The sequence below is a fragment of the Oreochromis aureus genome, linkage group 22 (assembly GCF_013358895.1).
Source record: "Oreochromis aureus strain Israel breed Guangdong linkage group 22, ZZ_aureus, whole genome shotgun sequence".
In the NCBI taxonomy this organism is placed as follows: domain Eukaryota; kingdom Metazoa; phylum Chordata; class Actinopteri; order Cichliformes; family Cichlidae; genus Oreochromis; species Oreochromis aureus.
This window is the reverse complement of record NC_052962.1, coordinates 15,209,691-15,233,050: the sequence shown is the minus strand read 5'-3', so window position 1 is coordinate 15,233,050 and position 23,360 is coordinate 15,209,691. Positions and strand designations below refer to the sequence as shown.

At 39.9% G+C, this 23,360-nt stretch overlaps 1 protein-coding gene across 1 annotated transcript; it reads right to left on the bottom strand.

Annotated features, from left to right (window-relative positions):
• Positions 1 to 291: 291 nt before the first annotated feature.
• Positions 292 to 23,210, bottom strand: hibadha (3-hydroxyisobutyrate dehydrogenase a). The gene is made up of 8 exons (XM_031756113.2): positions 23,062 to 23,210; positions 21,253 to 21,413; positions 20,998 to 21,107; positions 20,700 to 20,821; positions 8,864 to 8,997; positions 6,715 to 6,791; positions 1,990 to 2,146; positions 292 to 1,627 (listed from the first exon to the last, which is right to left on the bottom strand). The coding sequence occupies exons 1-8, from the start codon at positions 23,129 to 23,131 to the stop codon at positions 1,469 to 1,471; spliced, it is 990 nt and encodes a 329-aa protein (XP_031611973.1). The 5' UTR covers positions 23,132 to 23,210; the 3' UTR covers positions 292 to 1,468.
• Positions 23,211 to 23,360: the final 150 nt, after the last annotated feature.

The window sequence follows — 23,360 nt, the reverse complement described above, 5'->3', positions numbered from 1 at the left end:
CATAAAACATGGTAAATGGACTAGAGTTAGTGGGACAGTCAAGAATTTTAAGAGTATCTCTGGTTATCAGGTAATATTACATCTGAGCTTCTTTCTTAGTGTAAAAACGCTGTATTCAATAAAATAATAACAATAATACTTCTATTAATATCAGGAATGCCTATTTTCATAGTTTGTGCATGTCAGTCATTTCAAAATGAAGCTAGCCATTTGAGCTTTGATTTAGTTTGATAGGTTGTAGATATTCTATAAAATAAAAATAAAAATGATGTTACAAGAAAATACAAACACTTAATACATGGAACAGCTTTTATTTTACGCTACAGTGTGACTGGATCTGTTTCACAGTGCAAAGACAAACTGTAGACTTGTAATGAATTTTACTACAAAAAATGGCAGTCCATTCAGATTCCTCTTCAGTGCTACACAACAATATGAAATATGCACAGAGCAGGACGAATCATTCCTCTCTGACTTTACACAGATTGTCATACACGCATAGAGGGAGAGAGAGAGAGGAGAAATATGGACTTGACAGAACATTTTGCAGTGATTAGAAAAAGTTTTAACAGCACTGGTCACAAAAATAATACTTCAGTGGCTCAATAAGCAGATAGAGAAAAGCAGTAACATTAAAGAGATTCTGTGACTGTATCAAAACAGCCCAGCACATCGCACTGCGACGCACGTGGTGCAAAAATAACCAGATATTTATCTCACAGTATAGTAGAGCAGAACTGGTCGATAAAGTGAGTAAATACTTGAATGGTGTACCAGAGAAGAAGATTTACTGCAACTTTAGTGTACTCATGAGGTAAAAAAATGAATTAAATGCAGTACTGAATAATGAAAGGAGAAATAAAATGTCAAAAAACAAACAAAAAAGTAACAAACTCAGTAAACGTTGAGCAAAAAGTGTGGCTTATTTTTGTAACCTTAAATGTAGTGCTGGTATGTGGGTATTGTAAGTATGAAGTAACCTCTTCACGCTCTTAGATTAAATTTCAATTATTATGTGAATCCATACCATTTTTTTCCTGACCTTTATAGTTTAATATAAACAGGCTGAGGTAACTTGGGTAATAGGGTAACAGTCAAACAGCACAAATCCCCATAAAACAAAACCAAAAAGAACATAATCATGCTTTTACATTAATTCAGTTATTACTTATTACCCTGAAAACCACATATATTTTTCACTGTTACATGTAAGCCTGATCAGAGTCAGTTTTATGATTTCCTCCATATAGACAGAGGAGCATAAAGTGAAAATATGATTTAGCTAACGTAATGAGGGGACATGGGTCGAAATGGTATGAAAACTGGGGAGCAGGTCTGTGCTCGACTGCAAGGCCTTAGCATCTCCTGAGCATACTGGGATAAGGGGCACAGGGGTGTGTGCAGATCTGATGTGCGTTTCTGTGTATTTGTGTATTGTAACAGCAGAGTCAGTGTGCTCCCCTTCCATTCATTGTCCTTCCTCCTCACGCAGAAACTGGAACACGGATGAGAAATCCTTATTAGCGTAGCCGCGAGAGCACATGACTCGGTAGATCTGGTGAGCGAGGGAACCCAGAGGGATGGGTGTCTTAGTGTTGGTGGCAGTGTTTTGCGCCAAACCAAGATCCTTTAAGCACAGCCATGAGAAGAGAGGGACAAGCAGTCAGAAAAAGTGACAGGTGCAAATGGATCCTATGAACAGCTCAAGAAAACCGGTTTCCAGAAACATCTTTATTTTAGTGTGTAGGATATCATTAGATGATGAGCACATACTGGATTAAAAAAAAAATTATTCTTGACAATTCTCTTCCTGTTAAAAGGGGGGTTCTTCCTCCCCACTGTACCCAACAACCCAAGAATTCTCTATGCAGATTCTTGGATTTCAGAACACTTTCATTATCAGTTTATGTATTGATAAGATGAACTGATTATTAAACACATCAGACACTAAGAATCACAAATAATACAACCAGAAAACAGGCTTAGTACCTTTGCCATTAGTGTGGTTCCAAAGCCACCCTGGTAGTTGTTGGCAGAGGGAACTCCCTCCATTACTCCAGGGACAGGGTTGTACGTGTCGCTGGACCAGCAACGACCTGAGGACATATTTAGGATTTTTGCCAACAGCTTGGGATCCAAACCCAGTCTGCAAAAAGAAGAAAAAAGAGTTAAGTAAGTTCTTTGGACTATTTGTCTTTGACACGTGAAATGGTTTTATTTGTCTGAAGGTGTACAACACTAAATTACATTGCAACTAAATTACAGTTTTAACAATTCTAGCTGTTAATAGCCCAAATAACACCAAATATGGTGGTTTTAAAGAAACCTAAAACACCATATTACTATTACAATATGTTTCAGACAAAAAAAAAGTCAGAAAATTACTTTACTTTCAAACTTTTAGCATCTTAGAATGAGATGGAGAGGAAAACTTAAAAAAATGGTAGGCACAAACAAGGAAAGAGGAGTTATGCAAAATATAGGGAGGAAATGGGACAGAGTTGGGATGAAGAGGACCAGTGGGACATACGAAATGTGGCAAAAGGTGGGTGTGGGGGTGCCTGGTGATTGTAGTGACCCCCAATGAACCTTATGCCTCACTGTGACCATTCCTCAGTGTTAATGGCTGAAGGCTTTGTAATGCCGGCTAATGCAGTATTGATGTTTACCACTACATCTATCCTTCATCCCTCTTTCAAGAAAGTGGAGGAGGAGAAGTGGTTAAGCAGCACAGGGGAGCCATAAACCTCGCTGTCACACACAGAGGCACATTCTTAGCTCTGCTGCCCCATTTTGCAGCAACCTACTTTCATATGCAAGAGGACAAACCTCCGGGCTATGATAAGAAGTAACCAAAGGCAAATGAGACAAAGAAAGAGACTGAGGGTAGACAGACAGAAGCAATGAGTGAAACCGAGCAGGGAGGGTGTAACAACGGCGTCTGTGTCGAACGTTCAACATGCCATATTAATGGTTTTAAGGCCAGTATAAAGCTGACCACATCAAGTCCTGGCTGCCTCAGTTTACTGTTACTTACAGGCCTGTAACTCTATTCTGCTCTCAATATGACTATTAAACTATCATAGGTCTTTAAGGCCAGCACCCTCCCTCCTTCCCTCTCTCCACCTGGCTCTCATTCTGCCATTACTGCTGCAGTTTTATTAGCTGTCTACTAACTAATTAAGAAAAGGAATTGCATTTACACTCTCTCCATGTCTCTCCCTCCCCCTTTCCTCTCCCCTTCATCTCTTATGTGTCCGCTCAGACTCCCTAATTTTTTAACAAACAGTTTTGGAAGTGTGGCATGAGTGGTTCTGCACGCGCTGGGTTTTTTCTTCTTCTTCTTTTTTTTTTTAATGGTAGTCTAGATCATGATAGCTTTCTTAGTTTATGTCTCTAAGCATCCCTTGCCATCCTGCTTCCCCTCTACCCTTTCTCCCTCTTCCATGCTGACACCTTCCTGTCTAAGGACTCATGGGGACATATGTTTGACATCGCACAAGCCCCCCCCCCACACACACACACACACACACACACACACACACACACAAGCAAGCAGCCCCTCCCTGCGTTCTGGGTCAGCAGCTGAAAAGGTTACTGGCTGAGCTACAATAAAGCGCGTCCGAGCGCGCAGATCGTTTGTTATAGCGGCCATAGACGCTGACGGGGAGCTGTTGTCCTCTGTTAACGATAAATCAATGAAGTTCCCCTCTTGCTCCCATCACAGAGACACACACGACAAACTGTTCGCACACACTCACACTCAGCTGCGGTTATTAGCTGACGCAGTGGTGTTGTTCCTCGCCTGCGGTAATTTGCGTGGAGAAGAGGACATGTCACGCTTTAACAAGATTGACATGGATAAGCAGACACGAGCGGTGTTGCTGTGTAATGCTGGTGCAGATAAAAAAAATAAAAAATTAAGAAAAAAAAAAACAGTAAGAGAGATGGCGCTGGAGATTCAAACGAGAGGGGAGGGTGATTATGTCCTGGGAGCTCTAGCAGGTGGAGTTCATTTGCAGCGCTAATATTAACCATCTCTTTCATTATGATTAGCTTCTCGATCTCATCAGACGCCACAAGAGAGGAAGCCCAGCCTCTTCCCCATTTAATATATCATTAAAGAGCTAACGAGCACATACACACACACAAGCACTTACTATTCCATTTATAGAGGCAACAAGCACGTTTATCACGCGAGTTTAATCTTCATCTGAACATATGCTCACGATTCATCTCAACTATAGCGAGAGGAAGGGAGCGATGTGTTTGTGCGCATGTATGTTGTGGTGAACCTATTTCTGTCTCTCTGCTAAAAGGGTCTTGTTATAAACTCTGATTTGCATGTTGTTCTCCCCATAAAAAGAACAAAGGAGCAAATATGTGTGCTCCTACTTGGGCATCGGCAACTGCGTATTTGTACGCATGAATGGGCGCAGGCACACAGGTTTGCAAGGTGAACTGTAAAAGTGTCATATGAGTGTCACATGGGCCAGTCGTCTCTACTCTTATCTTCATATGTATCATTAAAATCACTGCTGCTCCTCTCCACTGCTCTATGATACTCTGTGCAGCTTTTCATCCTTCTTTTACTGACTGCTTGGCTGCTTTCAGATATTACAGCAGTCACCCCAAAAAAAAAAAGAAAGAGAAAAAAAATGGATTAAAATAATAAAATAAAGAATGTAAAGCAAATATGGATGGGAAGGAAAAGCCAAAAGCAAGGAATTGAAAATACATAGAAAGGAACGGTCTGCATGGGAGAGTGTGTTTGAGTGTGTGAGTGTGTGTGTGCTGATAATTGTCATGCGTGGCCATTCCTTGCACTAAGAGAACGTCACGCTCTGCTGGAGACGGCCCGAGCTTCCATCTGAGATCAACAAATTAGCTCCATGAACAGAACTCTGTGTGTGTGTGTGTCTGCCTGCATGTACAGGTAAGGAAACACACACACACATATATTAAAGAAAGGGCAGCTCTATCAGGCCCAAGTCCAACATGATAAAATGTTATTGCCGTTTTCCTGCAAATTGCCTGTGAGTGCTTAGCCTCCTTTGTCTTGAATTGTGTCGGTGTGTGTGTCTGCACACATGCACCAAAGAGAGCGTTCTTTCTGCATAAGAGGCTGGGCCGCAATGCAGCATGGGAGATTTACGGGTGTGGGCTCCCTCTAAACGATGACAGTCTTTGTCAAGCCCTCTAATAAAGCCCCAGAGATTGGCTAGCAAGAAGAGGGGGAAACACTGAAACACACACACACACACACACACACACACACACACACACACACACACACACACACACACACACACACACACACACACACACACACACACACACACACACACACACACACACACACACACACACACACACACACAAAATGGAATCAAGACTGAATATGGGTCAGTCTTGAAAAGATATGAAGATAATTCACAGTCAAAGTGAAGACATGCGGTAGTTAGTATTCCTATTTTTGTTATAGGAATACATTATAATGATGTGAATTGTGAGAAGTTGTAGTGGTAGAAAACTGCTGCCTTCAGTATATCTGGATGTAAATTTGTGTGTCTGTGTGTGTGTGCTTCAGAGACAGTGTGGCAATGTGTAAATCTGCGTTGCTCCCTTAATGCCTCCATATTTCAGAGGCCTAGTGAGGGGATTTATGTTCGACTGCTCATGCCAATTTTCCTCCTCTGTCTCAGCACAGATAAATCAGTCGCACTAACACAGCTGCACTGTGCAAAGAGGAATTCATGGACACTCATGAACACCCGTGCAGAAAACTCGATGCAAATACCATTTTACACTGTAAAGGCCGTAAAATCGCATTATAGCCAGACAGTAAACAGAAGAAACAGTCCATTATTGACAAGGAAAATGCATAAATAGAACAGAATATAAAATCTGAAAAGAGTATAAAATCTATAAAAACTGATGTATAAGCTTCCTGTATGCAAGCTGCACTTAAAAATTCTACAGACCAAAACAAAGTATGGGTGCTGTGGTGCATTTTAAGTCCTCACATGATTTCTAGTCAAAGATTGCAGTGCAATCCACAAGACTTCACATCCCATCATCCTCAGCTTCCTGGCCAAAGAAGCTTTGTGTCACGAGGAGGAATGATGAATGATGGGTTTTCTAGGTGGTGTTCAGTAGCAGAGGTGTGGCAGGATTCTGGTGAGAGCTCAATCAGCAAATGTAAATCAGACAATGTGGCTCCACCCCCTCATCCATCTCGCTTTACCAGAGGCGGCTCTGACTTGGGGCAGGGCTGACCCCTTCGCACTCCCATAAACTACACACACACACGCGCATGCACCCACACATTTCTAAACCTGTATTGTAGTAGTAAATTACAGTTACAGCTACATCACTGGCGTAGTAATTGACCTTACTGTGACAACTATATCTAAGGGCAATAATAGCAGAGTTAATGTGTGGCTAAAAGGTAGTAACCTCAAAATATGCCCTTGTAATTTCACTGTACTTGTTCTTTCGTTTTTGCAAATTCATCAACAACAATAAGGAAATCTGGATCTGGATGTACTGAATCCCGGTACACCTATGTTTGATAATGAACTCATATGCATCCCTGTGTTAGTGCTACCCACAGACAGCTATCTCTACACTAACCATTCCCATGTAAATGAATCCACTGATCATACACTTCCTTCTTATTTTATCTTTTAGCAGAGCATTTGCTTACAGTACCTGATACCAAGGTTCATGGTCTCTGCGGTCCCAATCATCCCAATTGCCAGCAGCATATTGTTGCAGATTTTAGCTGCCTAGAAGGGTGTGAAAGAAAGATTATTATAAAGGAATTATTATGTATTATGTAAGTATGCAAAACAAAATATAACACACAACAGTAAATCTCAGATGATCTGACTCTGGAACAGACGAGTGAAACACTTCTATGGCCACTAATCCTTAAATGGTACATTTTTAATAGTCATCTTTGGAGTAATGGGATCATTTCAATTATTTTAAGACTTCTTTTCAAGAAAATCCAACATATTCTATCATTTTAGATGTTTTTTGGTCAAATCCAATCTGGCATTTCTTTTGTTATGGTTGATAACTAGGATAATAATAATAATGACTTGGTCCTGAAAGCTTTTTTCCCTCTCAACCATGGAAAGGATCCTGGAACAAACCAGCACTATTGTTCTCAGCGGATGTCCGGATGTTGTTTTTTTTCCTCAGAATGCATCAAGCTGTTGAGTTTCTCACTTCTATTGTTCTTGCCATCTCTCTGTTGGATTTGCAGTTTAAAGACGGTCTGTTTCACTTGCAATGACAGCTCCTAGATTCAACAACAGCTTCCAAATGGAAGCGCCACACTTTGAGTAATCCCCATACATGTAGCTAATGAAGAAATACTGAAGTAGCCCACCTCTATCTCCAAAACAGTTTTTAAGTGAATTATCCAATTATAAATGAGGCCCAACAATCTGGACTTCCAGCCCAATATAGCCAATATAGCAAATTACCTTTTAACATGTAAACAAAACATGTCTATCCATAATAGACAGATTTAGTGTTAGTTTGAAGTTTGAGTAGACTTTATTTTGGGGGGTTTCCCAAGTCACAGACTTCATTTCAGTAAAACATGCTAATCCCATTGATATGCATGGGGTAATACATAGTATAAATAATGTAGAATGTGCAAGTAAACAAACATAGCATGTGGACACTAAACATCAACAACACATGTCTGTGTCTGTCAAATGTACAAATATATATAATTGTGGGATTTGTATAAAATATTTGTATATGCCATATAGACACAACATCTTAGGAAATGTTTATGCAGAGTTTCATCTGGACTGGTCCACTCATCTAAGATGACATAGGGAATATACATACATAAGATCCTTTGGATAAATCATTATGAAAATAAATTACTGGAGGAATTATAATAATATGGAAGAGGTTATGTTCTTATAAAACTATGTTATTAATGCTGTAGCATTTATGGGGAGATTTACTAAACAGTGGAAATTTGTGTTCAGAAAGGTTCTGGTCAAATTAGGTGCAATTATTTAAGTGCATTTTCTACCCATTACAGCACGATATTTCAAAATTGCATAGTCCAGCATGTTAAAATATTATTATAGATGATGCTACATGCAGCAGAAACAACTGATACTTTTATAATTATAGGAGTTATCATAAGAAATCATAATTTGGCTATTCTAGCCTACATTTATTCTGTTTATAAAGTTGATAGAAGTTTTGTTGCTGGTGTTTTTGTTTGTTTGTTTGTTTTGTTTTTCTTTAACGCAACATCAGAAATCTGGAGTAAACACTGTGTGCTGTCCATGGTCCTGAAATGTGAAACACAATTGGAAATCTGAATCTTGTTAAGCTATTCAGGTAAGGTTTGTTTGGGATTTGTAAAACGTGAAATTAATAGTTGATTAAAGTTGTGTTTGACTTCTGAAAAATGAACCAAAGCCAGTGGGTTGCAAAACTTTTTGGAAGAGCTATTATTTAAAGAGTTTTAATTGGAGGTTCTAAACAGTTTCCAATATACTCCAGCAAATATGATATGTACTGATAACTACATATTCTGGCAAAAAGCACAACATGAGTAGAAACTTACAAACCTCACTATATAGTTATCTGCTCAAATTTTGGAAGCTATTGTAAACATATATACAGAAAAAGACCAGACTTTCAAATGTCCACACTTTTCCATTGATAATTTTTTGCCTTGGCTTCCTATAATTTTGTCCATAGTGTCTTAGAAGTACTGGTTGAGGCATCAAATGTCATCCTCATGCCTCTGATGTCCTTGTGTGAAATGCTGTTTGTATTTACGCAGTCATTATGTTTAGACATTCCTTATTACCTGTCCAGTGCCGACCTGTCCGCAGTAAATAACATTTGCTCCCATGCAGGTGAGCAACTCCTTCGCTGCGTTGTATTCCTCAACCACTCCGCCTACCATGAAGGTGAGTTTGGCCATGCTGGCAGCTCCAACACCTAAACACACCACATGTTGATATTAACATTAACTGAGGTGAGCACATCACTGATAAGACATACACATTTCACATATTGATGTCTGGTCTTTAACAGTTCAACGCAAATGTGCAGACCTGCAAAATACATGAAATAGTTAATGAAAGGTGGAACAGAAAGTTCAGGTGTGGATACGTGTTGAACTAAAATATGTGAATTTTCCACACGAGACATAATATATCAGCCATATGACTGGTTTAACACTACCAACTGTGTCTAAAAGGTCAGCTGTGCTCTGTTCTCTGTGTGCATGTGTATGCCAAACTCTTAGTGGGACAGACGTGTTAAGTAGTGCTGTACCAGAGGGACAGAGGCATCTTTAAAAGCCGATTGTTGCCATCATCCACTGCACAACTCTCATGGGATCCCTTGGCTTTTGTCTTGTCACCCCTTCTCTTTCATATACACACACACACGGACACACGAGCAGCTGTGCCTGAGGCCAGCCCCCCACCTCATGGGGGTATCATTGACAGGCGTGAGGGGTAATTAACTTTACACTTTATCATGTTCAATTAGGCGTCCCTCCCCGTGCCTGATGGCTTAAGGAGCGTGCCATGTTGTAGGAGGCAACCTCACCCCACTGACTCACACCCTACCCTCTCCACAGGGTCCTTAATGCTGAAATAACCTCTTTTCAGAGTAGGCTGAACCCAGCCGGTCTGAGTCTCTTATGCAATGGCTCCTTTCCCTGTATGCTTCAGTGATTAGCCAGTGTCACACTAAGAGTGGCGGGATAAATATACACACACGCAAAGTAGAAAAAAAATACCAAGGAAGTACTTTTTAACAATCATTGTTAATAAATGGCAAATTAATATATAATTAGAATTTAGTCAGGATGCTTTTCCGTTTAATAAAATGTAAGTGAAAAATACGTTATAAAATGTTATAATTATGTAATAATAATAATAACATCTCACTGGTTAATAATTTGTCTGTAAAGCATCTAGAAACATTTTCTGTAAAGTTGCACCAAATTTTTTCTTAAACTTAAAAAATGGTTAGTAAACACTATGCAGAACATATATAAACATTATGTGACTGGCTACTATGCAGTTAAAGCTGATTATTATTAATATTTGTCTAAATAAACAAATATGCTTTTGGGACAGCCTAAATCACCAGATTATGAACCCGGAGACAAGAATAAGAATAAGAATAAGAATAAGAATAACTTTATTTATCCCGAGGGAAATTCTCATGTACATGCTCAAAGCAGCAGGAGAGACAGAGGAACAGATAAATAAGATGATATACAATAAAACATATACAAACAACCCCCCCCCCCCCCAACTTTACATCCAGTTTCATTAGCTGTGTTGTTAAATGTACACATCAAAATAACTTGGTTAGGTTTAGCAAATGTTTTAATTAAATATTTCAAATTCACAGGAGCGAGACCCACTTCATTATCACCTCTACACTGGGCCATTGCTAAAGGACATCTTTTGTATATGTCTGCAGTAACAATGACTTTGCATAGCCCAGAATGATGAAAGCTCTAGCAGGGTAGATTAAAAAAACAAGAACTCAAACCCAAAAAAACACTACCAACAAAAACACAATGAGAATAGAGCAGCATAAAAAAATATGTTATTTATTTTTCCTGTAAGAAAAAAAGAAACCAAGAGGAAAGAGTACAATGAGGATATGTAGTTTGACTGTCTTTTATGGGTGCCATCCACCCTTAGTGAAAGCCCTCTTAACAGTGAAAGCCTAATAATGTCGGTGTTAATAATTAAAAGGGAATTACTGGGGACAAAGCAGCTGACATCTAATTGTTAGATGTCATTGCAGAGGCAAGGAAAGGAGAGGAAAGACAGGATTTATAGTAAATTTCCATTGCTCAAATATACACCCCCCCCCCACACACACACCTTCTTTAATTGGCTGTGCTGTTGTCACATATATGATCATGCCACTACACTGTATGTGTGTGTCTGTGCATGTGTATGTCAGTGATGAGCTGTCAGAAGGTCATTAGGGCCACATAATGAAGCCCAAAGCCCACGCTGCAGCAGCTGCATACGGACCACAGCTAACATGCGCTCAACATACGGCCACCACACACACCAATCATACACACATATGGTCCACAGACATGATGGATTTTTTTCCCTTCTTGCTATTTGATGTCTTCTTATTTATTTGCTTGGATTCTTTTTAGCATAATTGATTCAAGTTTTATTTGATGTAACAAAGTTTCTATTTAATGGCAGAACAGCATGAACTGCATTTTACTCCAGTATCAAGCACACAGTGAACAGTGTGGCGTGCAGTGAAGTCACAGAACTCTCTTCACATTTTCATTAAAGTAATGGAAATAAATAAATAAATACATGAAAAATATTAATAATAATAAGAATCATAATAATAAGTACAATTAACAGCACTTTTTTTTTTCTTCTGATATTTTTACTATCCCTTTTTTGCAGTTTCTATGCTGCAGGCTGAGCCACACACACACACACACACACACACACACACACACACACACACACACACACACACACACACACACACACACACACACACACACACACACACACTCTATGAGAAAGAGCAGTGTGACAACTGTGCTGGTTCATTAGTGGAGATCACTGTTTGCGGACGACTAAAGAGGAGATTATTGATAACACAGTCAACGTGCTGATCGATATATCTCACTAAGGAGAGAAAGAAAGCGAGTGAGCCAAAAGAGAGCAAGAGAGAGGGATAAAGAAAGAAGTACGAGCAGAGAGCGGTGCAGAGATGACAGCAAAGAAGGAAAATGATCTCTCTCTTTTTACCTCCCAGCATCCCTCCCTCAAATTAACTAATCACCCATAATAAGCTCTTATGATGTGTAGTGGATTTCTATAAGGAGTGACACCAGGATGATCGAAGATCCTTGTTTGTAGCAGAATAACACATCATTAGCATAACAGTGTGTGTATGTGTGTGTGTTACTGTGTGTATACACTGTGTGGGTATCAGTGGGTCCATTCTTTGTGCATGGGCTGAAGTGCATTTGTGTCTGTATGTATGTCTGTATAAAGTGTGATTTTAATATTGTGTCTATGCGGTGAATGTACTTTCATAGGGTATTTATTGTGTGTGGTGTATGTGTGAGGGGACGTCCCGTTCTCGGGCCGGTCCTGTCAGAGACGGATTAAAGTAGAATCCTAATGAGGCTTCCTGAGCGCCGGGTATGCTGGCTCATCCATCCCAGCGGGAGTGACAGTCCTGGATCATTAGCACTGCACAACTACACAACGCCCCCTAGGGGGAAGGAGAAAAGGTGTGTGTATATGTGTGTGGGGTTGGGGGGCACCTATGATAGAAGATTCAGGGTAGAGACAGTAATGGAGGGATGAGGATGCTAAGAAGATATCCACAAGGAGTGACAAAACAACTATATATTGAATAATAAATGGAGGCATACACAATTATGCCAGAGTGCTACAAACAATACACAATGTCAACTCTTTCAAGCACTCCAAAAAAATTGTAGAGTGGCATGTTCATCTTTATTCCCAAACTGGTATGCAATACTTTCCTGGGAAATAACTCCCTTGAAGCAGAACCACCACCTTCCTCGGTCACGTTCTCTTACCAACATCCAGGGGACATGTTTGGGTTGACAGAGTGGTGGATGCCTTCCTCCTCTCCCCAATATCAACCAAAGTAAATATTCTCAGACCGAGCTGAAGTTTTCTGGACTATTAACTTTGACTCTGACATAAAAGGTTGAATGAAAGGAGAAAAAAAGTGTCTCTTAAAGCATTGTAGAAAGGATGGAAGGGCAAGACATTTAATGTGCTTATTTGAGTGTCTGTGAGGCCCATGCAAGCCCCTTTATCTCAAATCCTCTATTACCAAAAGACTACTTAATAAGCAAGCAATCAAGCGCCGTTAGGACAGATGCTCAACAGCAGGCTTCGATGACAGCCTTTAACCATGAACATAAGAGACTGAAACTACTTGTGTGAGGGCAAAGGAAGATCAGAGAAAGAGCTCTGGTTTGGGCTGTTTGTAGTAAATGCTAAGTTCATTAGCACTTCTTTCATTTCACACGAAAGAATCAACCAAAGCAATTCATGACAGCCATATAAGCCTTTTAAAACTGAGCCTTTTTTGAAGTGGTGCGTGCAAGTACAAAGCAAGTGACAATAAGCGTGCACATGTGCACGCAGTATCTGTGCACGTATGCGAGTATCAGAGGCAGGTGCAGATCTCAGAGTTGGCCGCCAGTAAGACGTCAGTTGGAGCTTCTGAGGCTCCGTCTCGGAGTTACGAGCCGCATGTAAACCAGTAGCCACTTTTTATTGGTGGTGGGTTTAAATTAAACTACATTTGTGAATATGAGGCTACACAAACAACACAAAATGGCAGACACACATGCACACACAAGAAGGGATGTTCCCAGTGTTTGGTAATGAATGACGCATTTGACAACGTTCCATAAGCCTGCTTTTTTTTTTCCCCGCGGAGAGATTAAACGGAAAAACACTTGGAGCAAAGGCAACACCTATAATATCATTAGAGCTCCACCAAACACACAATTTCCTCAAATGATAATGTAACTGCTCTTACTGAAAGAATGCCACGAAAGCTTTAAGGATACGCCAGACCTCATATCACACCTCTGAGTTTGAATGTGCTTGGTATAAACAAACTCTGGCACTGGCAATAGACTAGACTGTTTGTCTTTAACTATATGCACATGCAAAGTTACTCTGGCACAACCACAGTCATCTATAATTCAGAATGAAAAGTGCCTTCACACTTAATAGAGTAACAGGCTTAAATGAATAAGAGTTGACTGCTTAGAGTTAAAATCAGTGGGGTAGGATGTTTACAGGCCAACAATGCAGCCTCATGTGATCCACCATCATAATTACACGCGAGAGCAGATCTTTTTCTCAAACAAATTAAAACCCTGAATGGGCCCCCGTAAAAAGTGGAACGGATATCGAGTAAATAAGTGAAACGGGACGAGGGTGTGCGTTAGCCCACATCGGCAGGAAAAAAAATCAGCAGTTTCAACAGTTTTTTGCTGCCAATTTTACTAATGCCACTCTGTTGTGTTAAAAACAGACACTTTATCAGCTCCACTTAACGAGCACAGCCCCATGAGAACTGACTCCTGCACACATATACTCTGTGAGAACCTCGTGTGAGCAGGCGACTGCAAAAAGTTTGGGTTTCAGGAGAAAAAAATTTGAGAAAACAAAATTGTAGCATGTAGAGTTACGACAGTCTTAAGAATTTGGTTTGCAGTGCCTGTCCACTTACCATCGGGTCAGGCCTCATCATGATCATCACCATTATTATCATCATCATCATCAGTAACTGATCTTTTCCAGAGGGGAGTACCTGGTCAATGGTAAGTGACAGAACAGAGCGAGCAAGAGAGAGCCACAATCAATCCTTTGCCCGGCCCAATGAGACTCATCTAGGATAGACCAAGTTAATAATGATCCTCAATTAGGCTGTTAGCAGGCAGAAACAAACACACACACACACACACACACACACACACACACACACACACTTTTCTACAGACAAAATGTTAATTCACAAGTAGATGAGTGACATGCAGTGTGACGTTTGGGCTACGTTTGATGGACAGAGACTTTTTGTATGACATGTAGACCAGCTGACCATTTGTCTGCACGCTCACGTCCACAGCAGATGACACAGGGGCAGAGTTGTGAGAACCAGTCTCCCAGCTGCTGTGGGTCCACCTCCATCTGGAGCATAGGCTAGAACCCCCACATCACCACCGCTCCATCATCGTCATCATCACCCTGCCTGGTCACTTTACCACCCTACACACTCCCTCACTCCCCCTCCATGTCACCAGGGCCTGTCAGCAAGACGCTTGTTATGCTAATCTAGTCTTTGGACGATGGCCACTCTCTAGTACTGGTTAGCCGTGACAGACTGCGACAGCACCACCCCCTGCCTGTCCAACCTGATTCCTTAACTCAGTCTTAGAGTCCCCACCAACCTTCAGGCTCATCTTCTTAAATAATTCTATTCTCAGACTGGATTAGGTTTCACGAAAACATTTAGATTGGGTTTTAATGAGAGACACAAGTGCTACCCTATTAGTGTCCTACCTATCACACTATGTTGCATTTCTAGATTTTTGCCAGTTTTTCTAAAATACCAAAGTGAAATATCTGTAAAAATACAGCACTAAACATACATGGATAAATATATAGTGTAAAAAGTTTTAAAAACAATTCAACAAAGACAGACATATAGTGTAAGCTTTTGAAAGCTGTGCTGTAGTAAGGCAACACAACAGTGAAATGGTGCAGAGTGATTACAAATCTATGTTAGCTGCTTACTATTGATTAACGGATACCAGTGCTAGATTTTTCAATCAGATTCAGGGACAGGCAACAAAATTTAACAAAAGTTGGTAATTCTACCAACATAGCTATGAAATTAATCAAATGTTTAAAACAAAAATAGACTTGTTTTTGGAGATGTCATTAATCAATAAATAATCTCCAAGAACCAAAGCACAAATACTTTGTTACTTTATGTAAGGAGAGTATTCAGGTATTTGTACTCCAGTATTTATTTTTTTGGACAACTTATGTTTACTCCTTACATTTTATATATGCACTTTCTACTCCTTACATTTTCAAAAAACCCAAACACATTACTTAAGGTTAAGCAGAATCATCTATAGGGTTTAACTGGACTGGAAGGAGTGCAGGTGTTGTGGTAATGTCGTAAGTGTCAGTTAATTTCAAATGCAACATTTCTATCAGCTCAACAAACATCAGCAAACACACAAACTGTTTGTGTGCAGTTGTAGGTACAGCTGTTGTATTTCCCAGGGAGAGAACTAACTTCACTCAGAGATGGAGACAAATGTAGGAAGACAGACAGAACAGGGCAGGACAGGATTTGAAGCTAAGGACTGCTCACTTGATAAACTAAAAATTTAAAGCTTGCATGTAATGTCATAATTTTAATCACATATTGGATTTGTATATGATCTGTACTGTGGTGAATTCACAGTAAAGCACTGTGTTGGACTGGTGCACAGTGGCTGTGGTGCTCATGGTCAGGTTTAGGTTGCATCAAGTGTAGCAGGGATGAATTTGCATTTAAGCTGATGATGCTTAGATTTATTCACTGAATTCAGACTTTATACCAATTGTATACCTTCTAGTATAAAGGCAGTATAAACAGCATAGCGCCAGTGTAAGGGATGGACAACAGCCAAGATAGCTGTGAAATTGCTGACATATTGTTGAATTCAGTTGCGTAAATCTACAAAGAGCAGCAGGTCAGCTGATCACAGCCTGCACACTACGAAAATCTACTAAAGCTCACAATGGAAGTTATTGGGAGTTGTGATTTTTTTCCCTATGCTGAGACACTACACAGATCTTAGTGTTCGCCCACCTGCTGGATCCCACTGTAACCCCTGACTCTACTCATTTTACTGTTTAGCTGTGGAGGCAAAGTCCCCCACTACAAAGTAGGGCAACAGAAAATAGTTATATTTTAAAATGATCTTTCAGTGCTTATGTCCTACATAACAAATTTAAGATGAGTATGTTTTGGAATTTGGACTTGAATAAGGTTTGTATTCACATCTACTAATATTATTTTATTATTATATTAATATAGCACAAGGTTCAATTTCCTTTGTACAAAAATGGTTAGTAAAATTATCCTTCAATGAGCTACTTTTTACTTTCTTAATTTGAGTACATTTCAGAGGCTGTACTTTTTCCACCTCTGACAATCTCAAAGAATTTCAACTTCAGCAGACTGTGAGTAACATTTCAGGGCTAGAGAGAATGAGTGAGTGGTTTTCTGCAAATCTCTAGAGACAAAAAACAACTCGGTCCCTACTTTATGATAAATGTGGCTAAAGAAATTAAGATTTGTAAGTACCACAATGACACATTGAAGACTATTTCAAGTATCACAGTTGAAAACTTCCAAAAATCAAGTTTTGAATAGGTAAAATGTAATCAAAGGAGTTAGTGTTACATTTTGATAGTTACATTTACAACAAGGGTTTATTGGCCAGCTTTTCCCCTGAGCTATGAACTCTATCACACAGTCTTCATCAGACACTGGAGTTTGCCCACTTCTCACTTAACTGCTGACATGAGGGTGAGTCACTGGTCAAATTTAATTTGTAATGCCTCTGGTCCATGTTTGCTTAAGAAATGCACAAGAAAAGCTTTTTCCAACTACTATTACAAGAGAAAAAGCTTTCCTGCTTTACAATTAAAAAGTCTTCAGGAAAAGGTAAACTAATAAATGCTAATAATCTTAATTATACTGCTTTTTCTGTTTTATCATTTGTGCATATCATAGTTTAACCCATAGTCAAAGCTGAATTTTTTGGAAGAAGCTCTAGTGGACTGGAAGTGTTGACTGATGAACAAACTAGCGCCAGCCTTGGCTTGAACAAGCTCCTACAAGCTGGAGGATGACGTTCAAACTGTCAGCAAATGACACACTGCAAAGCTAAGGTTGAGTTGATGTGGTATGGATATGATTAGAGTGGTGTTGAGACTCAGCCTAAATAGGTAGTTAGCTGAGAATTATAAGACCTCGCAAACAAGCAACATTAGCCCAAATTCCTACAGTCCCACAGCAGCTAGGCTGCCTCTTGCTTTCATTTGCACCGACAGCTGACTTTCCCAGCACTGGGAAAAACACAATGAAAGGTTTTTAGGGCCTTTTTAAAGCCATCGTCCGTTAGCAATGTGGCAGCCCACCATGGGCACAAAGACACAAACACAGGCATTCTGGGTAATTACTGCTAACGACCCACCGCTTGTCAGCCAGACCTCCTATTTTTGCCATCGCTGTGCCAACACCCTTGGCCTGTGACATCAGAGCTTGTTTTGTTGTGGGTCAACTTTGCATGTGGATGCTTTTAATGACTCCAGACAGTGACAGACGTGTGTTGTGTGTGCACAAGCAAACATCAGCATGCAGAACCACAATGTAAGTTAATATAATTGTGTCTGGATAAAAAAAGATGTTCAGAGAGTGCAGATAAGAACATTTGAACACACACTGTGTGTGTGTGTGTGTGTCCACGTATGTGTTTGCGTGTACCAGAACACAGCTGGCTGTGGCACTGCACAGCTGGCTAGTGCAGGGCTAAAGCCAAGATGTTGGTCAATGTACAAGAATGGAAGCCAGCAGGATGCCCATGAGAAGAAATTGAAAGTTTTTTTGACTGCTCTTTTTAAGAAGGGTTATGACTGTGCAATTCAGATCCCACGCCTGCCTGCCAAACCTCTAGTGACGCACACAACATACAAACACACATTTCTGTGTAAAAAACACCACCTCACACAGCACAGAAAAGGGATTTATTTTATATCAAAAGAAATTCTACATTAAAAATAAAAACAATGCTCAAACCACAAAAAGAGCAGCCTGTGTCTGCAAAAGTTTAAGAGTACAGCAGATCACGGCAAGTCTGCTCAGAGGAAAACTGAACCAGTTCTGACTGGATAACACTTTGCCTTAAGTCAGTGAGATCAAACATGTTCAAATGATAGCGTGATATAAGTGATACTCAATGACAGAAAACTGTGAGAAGTACTTTAAATTAAATATACTGATACCATTTATTAGGCTGATACAAGACATGTATGTTTTTTTTAAGTCAGATGACATATTTTCACCTAACTTTTAATTTAAACTATCGTTCTTTTACTAAGCATACTGTACCAGTATAACCAATATTAGATAATTATTCTCAGAACTAAGGCGTTTTCATCCACATTTTTCCCCTGTCTCTCTCTCTCTCTCTCTCACACACACACACACACACACACACACACACACACACACACACACACACACACACACACACACACACACACACACACCTAACTCAAAAGTATGACAGTGCCCTGTTTGGGTAGGGTGCCATCTCCTGGTTGGAACAGAGCATGTAACTGCCCAGAGGTGTGTAAAGCAGGGCAATGGGGTTGGGAGGGTGGGGTGAGGGGGGTTGTTAAGCTGTCTGAAATTGGTTACCAAGTTGTCACTGGGACATTCTTTCACAACCTGTCTTTACAAGTTTGGCTTGGCAACACCACCGAGATGAGATAGATGTCCCTGACCAAATATATCTCATTTACAACAACAGGAAAATAACAATCCTTAGATTGTAGAGATTGGATGCAGTAAAAGCAAAGGTGCAGTTTGCCGTCACACTTATTCAAAAACTACATGGCTGAGTTTCATTAAACTTTGTGGAAAGGTTAAGTATGAGTAAAGGAGGGACACTTTCATTTTTATGTGGATCTGGATAACTTTTTTAAAATAGCAAAATAAGGCATGTGCCTTGGCGGGGGACTATGCTCACCGAATGCATAAATAAATGGATCAAAACTATAATTTATTATCAAAAATGCATTTTTCATCAATTTTCTACTTAGAATGTGCTGGCACTGTGCTCTAAAGTCAGTACCTGGATTTCTGGATATGACTTATGAATGTCTAATGTTACACTGGATGGGCAGGTGCATATAAGGAAAGAATGTCTAGCTGCAGAGACCTGCTAGGTAGCAGGTAAATCATTGGTCACCTCAAGCCAGTTAAAGAGGCCTAGTAAGGAACAGGAGAGGAAGAACGCTGACAGGGGACTGCACACAAACACTGTCTATAGTGTTTAAACAGTATATGTGCTAAGGCAGAGTAACAAGCTTAAGGCTCTGATCTCACTCACTGCAGTCGCTCTGTGCTGCAGACGCCAGCTGGTAAACATGCCGAAAATGGGCTAAGTCTATGTTTGTATGGGAGACCGCGGGAGTTTCAGGGTTACGAATTAAAGATTGTGCAATAAAAAGGAAACAGACCGTGATCAGAGTTCGTACTCTGACATGCAGGGTGCCAGCATGTTGAAATCCTTAACTGCATACCTGAATCAGAAGAACTTTGTGGTTGTGTATGCGAAAGAGAGAAAGAAACAAAGACAGAAAGACTGAGAAAGATGGACAGTTTTACTGCGATGTATCTCCTTCATGTCTTATCTTCCTCTCCCCCTCTTCTCCTGTCCTCCATGTGAGGGCAGTTTCTCTCTTCTTTATGACTCTTTATCTGACATGAAAGGCACTAACATGGGATACCCGCCATTACGGCTCCATCAACATGAAAAGCCCTGACATGGGATTCTCCACTGCAGCTCAGCCCATTAAGGACGACTGGCGATCCTGTGCTCTGTCAAGAAGCTGTCACAAGTAGACAGCGCCAACATAATGAGGACTTAAAACCTTAACCTTGCCTTTAAGACCCCTGGTCAAAAGCTGCAATAAAAACCTCAAGAGGGCACCTACTGGCTGGCCCGCTCAGTAATTACAACTTGTGTCTGAGCATTAACCCAAAAGGTCCAATAGTTTAGATATACAAAAGAGTGTGAGACAGTTCAGAACTAAGGTTGAAGGGTCACAGGCCTAATACCGTGGTTGGCACAGTTGAATAAATAAACCAGCTGCCTAATTCTACTTTTCACAATGCCAACTAACTTCTCTCTTTTTCTTTGTGTATTTCAAATCAAGAATGAGCAAATCAAAAACACATAAATCAAGGGAAAGACTTTACAGAATTGAAGACACCAATTGAGGTGTGCTTGCTTACTAATAATTTGTTAGACACAATACCTCCTGACACTGGGGCATCCATGAACACAGCACCCTTCTTCTCTGCAGCAACTGCCATTTCTCTAGACACAGCAGGATCAATCGTGGAGGAGTCAATTAACAAGGTCCCCTTCTTTACCTTCCTGCACCGAGTAAGAGAGAATAAATGAACACAAGGAATATGGTCCTCAAACTAAGTCCTATCTATTTTTTAAACACGATGAAATCTCCACTTACCATTTATAGATTTTAAAAATACAAGGAGAAGATACATGAATGTCACAGAAATCACAGAGACACCAACAATAAAATTTCTTACTTGAGGATGCCATTTGGGCCTGTGTATACTTCTATGACGTTGGGACTAGAGGGTAGCATGGTGATGATGCGGTCTGCTTTCTCTGCAACGTCTGCTGGGGAGTCCACTACCTGAAAACCATCACCACAAAATACCCGACTTGATTTTGTGACAGCCTGTCAACTGTCGCGCAGTTCATTTTAAGAGAAGCTGTAAATTATTGCACAAATAAGTGTTTACATGTGTAAATGCAATGTGTTACTGAGGGTTTATTACCTGGGCACCAGTGTCCTGCAGCTCCTTGCAAGACTGAGGAAAGACATCGGTAGCAATGACAGGATACCCATTTTTTAACAGGTTTTTGGCCATGGGACTGCCCATGTTTCCCAGACCAATAAATCCCACTGGTGTCTTTGAGGCCATTGATCGTGTTGATACTGTTGTAAAAACAAGATTTAGTTGAAATCAGGAGCAAAATCATGAAATCTGAATGAAGACAATACTGCTTTCTACTGCAGGAAGTGCTGTAGACATTTCCCTATGACTAATACCTAGTGTAAAATTCTAACATTATCCAGAAATAAATTAACTAATTAAAAGTGGTTAAAAATATCTCTGATCTCAGTCAGTCCAGTCAGGCTATTAACCACTTCTAGCTTAGCCAAGATCCAGACAGGTTAAAACACAATGGAAACTCTGGCAGTAAACCAACCAGACTGCAACAACAGGATTAGGAAGGGAAGAAAAAGCACAAACGAAAGCCCTAAAGCTTAAATTCAGCCAAGTCTTCACCATACTCAGGAGACCAACTTCTCCCATCTCTCTGTAACACTTAAATGACGACACAGTATTCTCCAGTGCTGGACTAAAATGACCACACTTCAAAGCTTCAAGTACTGGATACTTAACAATGAATAAGCTTTGTGCTAATGACACACTGACATCTAATGCAGAGGCATATCTATTCTGATGAATCAGAGCTCTACAAAAAAAGAAAAAAAAAGAAGATGATGATGCTTTATGGTCCATATTGAAAAACACACATTTACCACTGCACCAAAATCCTCAATTAAAATCCCTCATGTCAAAATCACCATATATTTTATGGAACCAAAAGGTACTACACAACAGAAAAAAGTGTCATCTTATTCTGCAGTATAAGATGACAGCATCTTATTTTATTTTTTTTTTATATTTTTTTTTACACACTGAATTTTATTCCAATATTGCATCACTTTATTAGTATAATAGCACAGTGCATTGCACTGAACTGCCAACGGCAACTTTTAATAAAACATTAATACTTATAACAGGATGTTACTTTCTGAGGTATCGCTTGCTATACATGGCTTCTAAGGTAGCACACTCAGCTGATGTAACACAGTACAGCACATGTTTGGTTCTGAAACATTTTTAAAACGGCATTTAATTCAGAAACATATAAACCAGATAATAGAAAGTGGAGTGAATACATTTATTTTTTTATTTTTTTATTAATTGCGCACCAATTATTAAATTAACTGAGTCATGCCAGTACATCAATCTATCTGAATAACTTTTAATTTGATTTATAGAAATTTAATATGGTTACAGCCCATTTAAAGAGGTTGATGGGTTATCTTCTAAACTACACTAATATCATTTAAATCAATATTCACTGTAGATAATTCATAAGAAACAACCTAGCGTGTCTTGTGTGCACTGTGGGAGCCATGAACAGAGTATGTGTTTGCAACAGTGATGCAATGCAAGCTAGTGTTTTTATGTAGTGCAGATTTGTGAGTGGCAAATAAATATTCATATTAACTACCTAAAACCAACATATCGCAAATTCCTACTGAGGTCCAAAATTAGCTTTTCGTGCCATTGCTATTTCAGTGTGCTCGTCTTCGTTGCGCATAGTGATGTTCAACTTGGTGACATCGTCCACACTGCAAACACCTAAGTATTCATACTTTCTTCAGGGGGCTAACGAGCTAGCTAACAAGTACAGGACTATTCCGCCTGAATTTACCTGTGAACACACATTCGTAAATGAATGAAACGGCACGAAAAAAAACCCGTCAACATAAGCGAATACATTACCGAAGGCAACGTCGACATGCTTATTCCACCTTAACCATATATATCGAGACCCTCTGAACAGCGAAGCCATACTTCTTTCCCCTTGACCTCGGCGTACGGTGACAGCTGTCAGAGCCAGGAAAGCTACGCCGAAGGGTTATGATCGACAGCATTTTACACCAATCGTAACGGGGGATAAGTTTGCCGAGCCAATGAAAACGAGGCAAAAGCGGGATATCCTGTGCTTTTACCTATAAATGCTCTTCCAGTCTTTACAATCATTAACTGCCATGACTCTAAATGAAAAAAAAAAGCGTAAA